General features: G+C 32.4%; 1 protein-coding gene across 1 annotated transcript; it reads right to left on the bottom strand.

Annotated features, from left to right (window-relative positions):
- Window positions 1-383: 383 nt before the first annotated feature.
- On the bottom strand, window positions 384-1,495 carry LOC107647928 (protein FANTASTIC FOUR 3). Its single transcript, XM_016351978.3, has one exon. The coding sequence runs from the start codon at window positions 1,417-1,419 to the stop codon at window positions 589-591; it is 831 nt and encodes a 276-aa protein (XP_016207464.1). The 5' UTR covers window positions 1,420-1,495; the 3' UTR covers window positions 384-588.
- Between the last annotated feature and the right edge of the window lie 7,352 nt (window positions 1,496-8,847).

Below are 8,847 nucleotides of genomic sequence, written 5' to 3'. Positions count from 1 at the left end.
TGCACTTTGATAGCTAGAAGATCCCCATGATGAGCTAGCTTGCTAGATTCCAAGCCCACCACCACCCATGTTGTTAACTGACATTGATGTAGGGGAAGCAAGGAATGAAGGAAGGAATACATCATTTCATTTCATCCGTTCCAAACATCAAACGCGTGAGTAGTGATGATTCATCACTTATCTTTCATGTTATTGCTGATACTATATACACAACTACTCATATTTAATTTCATTCTTCAAGGTAGTTAGTTACTTAGTTATAATTGCGTTTTAGTGCTAGCTAGCTGGCTCTACTACTATTTTGAACAACTAAAACTTTTATTTTATTTATTTACTCAGAAATTAAATATCCTTGTTTTAATGTCTAGTGTATGTATGTGTTGGCATTAGCAAATCAAAGTTTTTATAGTTATGAAAGGAAGCAATTTATAATACATAGATATAGAAGGACGATAGTGAGCAAGAGCAACAGGAACTAACAGTAACTAATAACTATAATAACTACCAATTAGAAGATTCAGAAAAAAATGAAGGAGCTAACCAATCCTAAGATAGATGAGAGAATAGAAATAATATTATTGTACTATACTATACTATACTTGTCCTGATGAGATCAAAGAAGGAATCAGCACCAAAAAAGTTTGGATTCCCGCCTTCCTTGCACCTGCCGCCATTACTCATGCCTCTCCCAAACTTTCTCACTACTCCCTCCTCCACACTATTCTCTACAGACTCTTCTTCATCTTCTTCTTCATCTTTGTCGTCTTTATCTTTTTCCTCTTCGCTTTCACTCTCCTCGGGGAGGGAAAGCCGAAGCCTGAGCCTGCCATGGCTGCGTTCAGCGTGAAAGTAAGCGCCACTCTCCGGAGGAGGAGAAGCGACGGCGACGGCTTCCAAGACGAGCCTGCCGTCATGGCGGTGAGGCATTAGATGAGTGATGGAAGTAAGAGGCGGTGGAAAGCTTCGAGCCCCGCGGCCGTGAGGCGATCTCTTTCTATGCTTTATCAAAGTTGTGTTACTACTCTGATGAGTCTCGTGAATCTCAGAGATGAAGAGAGAATTTTGATCGCTACCTGTTTCGCTTCCGAGGCTTTCAGTGCACATTTCTAAGCTCTTAGCACTGAGCATTGAAGAGGAGCGTTTAACTGTTGGATGAACATAAACTTTGTCATCGTTATTATGATCATTACATTGAGAAGTAGGGTGGTGTGAGAGTGCTTGAAGGAAACTCCAGTCACCACTGCCAGCAGCCATGTCCTTTTTCTCATCAGGTTGTTCTTGTTGGTGGGACTCGGATTCCGAGGGTGGAGGAGCAATTTTGGAACCTGGTGGAGCCAATTTCAGCCTAATGACACGTGGCTCAATCACACGGGGTTCAAGACATGATTGTAACCCTTGACACACGCTTAACGATGACATTCTTTTTCTCTTTTTTAAAATAATGGTGAAAAAAAAAAGAAAACAGGGGAAAACAGAGGAAGTGGTATGAGTTTCAGTGAAGTGAAGAAAAATGAATGAGGATTGAGTAGTGAAAAGTGGATGGTATATATATATATAGTTCAGCAACGGTGAACCTACCTTGTGGTTGTGGATAGAGGGTCCCCAACAACTAGATAGTGAATCATAACAAGCAATTTGTTTTCCATACTTTAATTTTTAAATTATTATTTGTTGAAATTTTTAAATCTTTTAATTTATTTTAATAAATACATAATAAATGTATTAAAAATGAACAAATTATATGTATCATTGCTCGTATGTAATTTACTATCATACTCCCATCTTATTATAAAGATAACAAAAGCAATAAAGCAATGAGACTTGGTTTGTTGGTTACATAATTGCTTAGGGGTGAACTTTTAAATTAAGTCACTGTTAAAGTTAGTTGTTTGAGTCTTAGATAATGTCTACTTACTCAGTACCTTCACAAAATTGAACGGCTTCAATAAATTTTCAAAATTTGAAGACTCAATTGAAAAATTAAACCATATAAAGAATAGTTAGAGATATAATTAATTTATATATTTTTTATTAATTTAAATTTTTTAGATCAATAATAATATTGAAAGAATTTTAAGTATACTATGTACATTAGTATTCTAATAATTTTAATCATTAATTTTAATTATAAAAAATATATATAATATATTATAATTAAAATCAACTGTTAAAATTATTAGGACACTCATGTTCTGCATATATTTAAAATTTTTTTAATAATATTATATCAAAAATTTTTATGATAAGAAGATTTAGAATAAAATTATAAACAAACAATATGGCAAATGATTTTCACTCTCGACGAACTATAATTCAAATGACATATTTTTTCTATACTCATTTAAGATGTCGCGAGTTTAAGCCTAATTTAAAAAAAAAATGTTCTCACTCTCTCTCGTTTGTCTCGGTCAATATTCAATAGTAAAAAGAAATGCACATCCACTATGAAATTTCACATGACATGGTTTTCTCTCTGTGTAGATATATAGAGCACATAGAATAGTGGGTTATCTCATTCTCCATTGTCTATTTTTGAAATATCTATGACCAGAGGCCAGAGGCCAGAGGAGTGAGAGGACTGGCTTGACAGATGTTTTCCTTTGTCTGTCAACTGAATTTCCCTTATTTACTACCTTCCATTTATTGTGACCATAGCTTATTGCATCACCATCTATAGAACAAAGGAATAAGAGAGAAAGCAACCTGCAATTATTATATACAGATACAAATTACTATAATTCATCTCTTTAATTTGACTCTTCAATTATATATATTCTTATTATTTTATTCTTATTCAAATGTAAGACTTAGACCTCATCTGTTCTAGCTTCCTAAGTTAACTTTTGTGTTATCATCACCGCTTTAACGCAAAGGTGTAATAAACTAAAAGAAATATCTTTACTTTATAAATGATAGAGTCAACGACATAACAACATATATAATTTATTTATATATTTACACTAATATTGTATAAAATTAACTAAATTCTTAGAAACAAACTTTTAAATGTATATATGAATTGAATCAGTTGTATACATATCATGTATGTTTTATGTTTTTTATTTTTTTTCTTTTATTTATCTATGTTTAGGAGTGACAAATAAAACGAAGTTCTACTATACCGATCCGTTTAAATTGTAAAAAAGATGAAGCATGCATAAAATTTGAGATTGAAAAAAAAAAAAAGGCTTAAACTCGCACCACTTAACCTGCAAACATTGGTGAGACGAGTTGGACTAAATGCATGCTGTTTCTTTTTTTTTTTTATCCGAGTAAAATGACAATTAGATCTTTCAAGATATTAATTTTGTATTAGTCATTGAAAAAAAAGTATCAATTAAATTCTCTAAGATAGCAAAGGATAGACATATATGTTCTTCTGTTAATAAATAATGCAAAACGAAATGAAATTATCTATATATTTCGTTATTTACAGTAGTGCATATATTGTTACTGTCATATGAGCAAGAAAATGATGTAGTTTTGGATAGTATCTTTTCAGTTTTCATATCTCTTTTATCAAGTGTTTTTCTATTTATCACAAATTCTTTTAAAACAAACAAAATTTTACTCTAAAAATTATTATCTACATGACTATCTTTTTTAGATAGACACATCAGAATAATTTTTTTTGGTGACTTTTCTTCATAACAAACTCATCATGGCAGACACATCAAAATAATTAACAGTACATATAAGTATTACCGTTAAGTTTTAATTGATAAATTGATAGAAAAACATCATATATTTATCATTTGTTATCTAAAAGAGAATCAAATTGATACTTTTTTTTCTTTAAAAACTAATTAGTTCGAAGTCAAAATCTTCGGATTATCACTTTACTCTTCTTTTTCTTAGACCATCATTAGTCTAAAACAGTCCAAATTCAAAACTTACAATTTATTAACTCTGAAAAAGCTCACTCACTTTTCTTCTAAAAAATACAGCCGCCACCCCACCCTGCCACCCACACTCTCTAATCTCAGCCTCTCACTCTTCCTATATCCTCTCCCACACTCCAGTTTAGTCCTCCGTTTGCGCTGCACTGTCCCTGCTTCCTTGTGTCGCCTCTCAACCTCTGTCTTCTAAAATTCGTTTAAATTTGTACTTAATACATCTAAAATAATAAGATATTATACGATACTTTTTGTACATATCTAAAATTCCTTTAAATTCATGTTTATATTTTTTTAACATAAATAATTTTTTTTATATATTTAAAATTACAAGATTACTTACTAAATAAATTATTAATACATTCGAAATTCATCCAAAAATAATTATATTCATTACTCTTGTTAAATAATTATATAACACACTTAAAATCGAACAAAATTGATTTAAATAGTATTATTTTAATTTTAATTTAGTTAGGGTTTTATTTTAGTTTGTTATTTTTATTTTATTAGATTGAAATTTAAATTTAAATATTTTAAATTTAAGGATATATGATTTTAAAGTTTAAATATATATATATATATATATATATATATATATATATATATATATAATAGAATAGATTTGTGGCATAATATCTAAAAATAGTTATTACAATTATTTTTTAAAATTTTTATAAATAATAACCGATTAAATGATGAATTTGAATAGATATCTAATTGTACCGGAGAAAAAAAAATAGACACATACATATAATAGTAGATATAATTTCACTCATGTTAGTTTCTTCTCAAACTAATCCTTTCTTCAAACCATTCCGATCGAATTTTGGAGATAACAAATTCTCATTTGAAATCAAGTAGATAAATTTTAATTGGCATATACATAACTACAAATTAATAATACTTGATTCCATTTAATTGTTATAACTCTAAAATATATCATAAAGTCAAAGTAGATGCTATTTGGACATGATAAACAATAATACCTGAGACATTTTGAGTGAATGAAGAAGGAACAATAGGTAATTAGGTATTGTACGTCGCATAATATGTGTTATTTTTAGAGGAAAATAAGCAGAGAGCTCTTCATTTTAATAACAAGTTATTTAATACATAGTAGTAGATAGTATGTAACTATTTATAGTCAAACGACCAAACAAGAGGGACCGAAGGAATGGATACTAATGTTTGAATAATTCCTCATCACTTTGATATATGTCTTTTAATAAGCTAAGAGGTTCCCCAACTTTCCTTGACTTTTTTCAATCAGTCATGGAGTTTACAACAAACACACTCATCATTTTTCAAATTCTATGGCCATTGTATATTTTTTCTGGTCAGAGAAAAAAAGATAGACAGCATCATTTTCATCGCTTTTTTCTTGCTATTATCCCTGGTCCTTTCTATAAAGGTTTAATTACTGTATTGGTTCTTATAATTTCGCAAAATTTTTAATTAGGCTTTTATACTTTTTTTTTTAATTGAATTCCTGCATCAATTTTTTTTTAATTAGGTCTCTCTTAACAGTAATTGGCTTAACTTTATAGGAATCCAACTAAAAAAAATTGGTACAGAAACTCAAATAAAAGAAAAAAAAAGTATAGGGACCAATTAAAAAAAAATTGGTGCAATAACTCAATTAAAAAAAAATACAGGACCTAATTAAAAATTTTGCAAAACTATAGGGATCAACAGAATAATTAAACTTTCTACAAATTCTATTGGCCAAAATTTTAAAACTGTACGAAAAAATGTTTATAACCAGTTTTTTTGAAAAAAAATATTTATTTTTATTATATTTTAAATATTTTTTTAACAAATAAAAATTATTTTATATTTAGATAGACTTTTTAAAAAAAATTTAAATATTAAAAACGTTTTTTACTTCTGTTTTTTAAAAAGTAAAATATTGTTAACTTTTAGAAAAAAAATAATTTACTTTTTTAAAAGACATATTTAAATAAATTTTAAATTAAATAAAAATATTTTATTTTTTAAAAAATATTTAATTACTCTGTTGGTCCTTATAGTTTCGTGAAATTTTCAATTAGGTCCCTATACTTTTTTTCCTTTTAATCGAGTCCCTGCACTAATTTTTTTTTTTTAATTAGGTCCCTCTTGATAGTAATTGAGTTAATTGTATAGAGACCCAACTAAAAAAATTGGTGTAAGAACTCAAATAAAAAGAAAAAAAAAAGTGTAGAGACTCAATTAAAAAAAAATTGGTACAAAGATTCAATTAAAAGAAAAAAAATATAGAGACCTAATTAAAAATTTCACAAAACTATATAGACCAACAGAATAATTAAACCTTTTAAAAAATACTTAAAAGAAAAAAACTTGTTAGAAACAAGAGATTGAGAGAGTAATCTGAAAAGTGTATTATTGAGTATGATCAAAGGTACAACATACAAGGGGTATTTATAGGTGCTAGATGAATCAAAGTAGACATAGAATCCTACAATTAATATACAGATATAATATATAAATATAGACGATACTAATTGATCTAAATTGATTCTAACGATTCTCTAACATCCCCCCTCAAACTCAAGTGGGAGCTAAGGATACCAACTTGAGTTTGGATAACAAAGTCTGGAAACGAGTCAGGTGATGAGCTTTCGTGAAGATATCAGCAGTATGATCCAGTGTTTCAACAGCAATGAGACGAACAGTATCAATAAGGATACGTTGCCGAACAAAGTGACAATCAATTTCAATGTGTTTGGTGCGTTCATGAAACACATTATTATGGGTAATCTGAATAGCACCGCGGTTATCACAGAAAACATCAGTAGGGGACAACTGAGGATCACCCAAATCTTCAAGAAGCCAACGAATCGAGATAATCTCAGCAGTGGTGTCAGCGAGTGCACGGTACTCAGCTTCTGTGCTTGAGCGAGCAGTGAACTTTTGCTTCTTAGCACGCCAAGAAATGAGAGCGTCACCAAAGAACAAACAGTAACCAGTAGTAGAACGACGATCAGTGGAATCACCAACCCAATCAGCATCGGAGTATGCCTGAAGGGTCAAAGAGGAATGAGCAGAAAAATAAAGGCCATGAAATAGAGTGCCTTTGACGTAGTGAAGAATGCGAAGAACTGCCGCATAGTGAGTAGTACGAGGAGCCGACAAGAACTGGCTGAGGACATGAATTGGATAGGCAATGTCTGGTCGGGTGACAGTCAAGTAGACGAGACCTCCAACTAACTATCGATAGAGAGTCGGATTATCCAAAACTGTGCCATCCATAGGGGTAAATCAAACATTAGGCTCAATAGGAGTAGACTCAGTGCGACTATCTGTAATCCCAACTCGAGCAAGAAGATCTGAAGCATACTTAGCCTGAGAGAGATAGATGCCATCATCTGTTGAGATGACTTCGAGACCAAGAAAATAGCTGAGGGAACCAAGATCTTTCATCTCAAAGGTACGGTGAAGTGAGACCTTGAGATCAGAGATACCATCAACATTATCTCCAGTAATGATCATGTCATCAACATACAAAAGTAGAAGAACAACTCCACGTTTGCTTTTACGAATAAAAATGGCATTCTCATGAGGACTAGAAGTAAAACCAAGATTGCGTATGGTAGTGCTGAACTTGTCAAACCATTCACGAGGAGATTGCTTAAGTCCATAAAGTGCCTTGCGAAGGAGACAAACCTTACTAGATGGACAAGGATATCCCGGAGGTGGTTTCATATAGACTTTCTTTTTCAAATCTCCATTAAGAAATGCATTCTTCACATCCATCTGATTGAGAGACCATTTTTTAACCGCGGCAATGGCAAAGAGAGCTCTAACTGATGTAAGGCGAGCGACAGGAGCAAAACTCTCTTCATAATCAATACCATACTCTTGCGTACAACCTTGAGCAACCAAGCGTGCCTTATAACGGTCAATAGAGCCATCAGAGCGCGTCTTGATCTTGTATACCTATCTACTGCCCACAACTTCCTGATCAGAAGGAGGATCAACCAAATTCCAAGTGTGTACTTTTTCAAGTGCCTGTATTTCTTCCTGCATTGCTTGTTGTCAATTTGGATTTGTGGAGGCTTCTCTGAATGACTTAGGTTCATGTTGATGAAGAATAATAGAAAAGCAATGATAATCAAGAAGATGAGGAGGTGGATTCCTTACCCGAGAAGAACGAGTGGGAGGAGGAGGCATGACGGTAGGAGCGAGATCGCCGTCTGGACTGGAATCATCGGGAGATGGAGAAGGCGGAGGAGCAGGAGCCTCAAGGGGTGGACTTGGGGTAGACCTTGTAGTATCATCACTAGGAAAGAGATCAACATTTGGGTTAGTAAAAAACGGTGACGGAGTAGAAGGAATGGACTCAAAAGAGGAAAAACTAGAGAACATGTGATGCTCCCAGAAGACAACATGATGTGATATACAAATACGGCGAGAGATAGGATCCCAACAACGATAACCCTTATGTTCAGAAGCATAACCAAGAAAGCAACACATAGCGAGCCCGAGGTTCAAGCTTATTGTGTTCATAAGGCTGAAGAAGGACAAAACAGACACAACAAAAAATATGGAGAGAACTGTAATCGGGAGAAGTACGATAAAGATGCTCAAATGGAGTAGTGTTACCAAGAACAGAAGAAGCGAGTCTATTGATAGCATGAACAGCAGTGAGAACAGCTTCACCCCAAGCACGCTCAGGACAGGAAGATGAAATAAGCATCGCACGAACAGAGTCAAGAATATGACGGTGTTTACGCTCAGCTCTGCCATTTTGTTGAGAGGTACCAGGACAAGAAAACTCGGACAAAGTACCCTGTTCAGTGAAAAAATTTAAAAGTTTGGAGTCACGATATTCCATAGCATTGTCACGTCTGAAAATTTTAATGACCTTTGAAAACTGAGTTCGAACCATAGTGGCAAAGTTAATATAAATCTGAGGCAACTCACAACGATTATTCATCAAATAGAC

Source organism: Arachis ipaensis, chromosome B6 (assembly GCF_059453495.1).
Source record: "Arachis ipaensis isolate K30076 ecotype BB chromosome B6, ASM5945349v1, whole genome shotgun sequence".
NCBI classification, from domain to species: domain Eukaryota; kingdom Viridiplantae; phylum Streptophyta; class Magnoliopsida; order Fabales; family Fabaceae; genus Arachis; species Arachis ipaensis.
Note: the sequence above shows the minus strand (reverse complement) of the source record. Positions and strands in the feature narration are given on the sequence as shown.

Excerpts from the sequence above, each read along its gene's own strand:
- LOC107647928 (XM_016351978.3), bottom strand. The coding sequence starts at position 1,419 with ATGTCATCGTTAAGCGTGTGTCAAGGGTTACAATCATGTCTTGAACCC.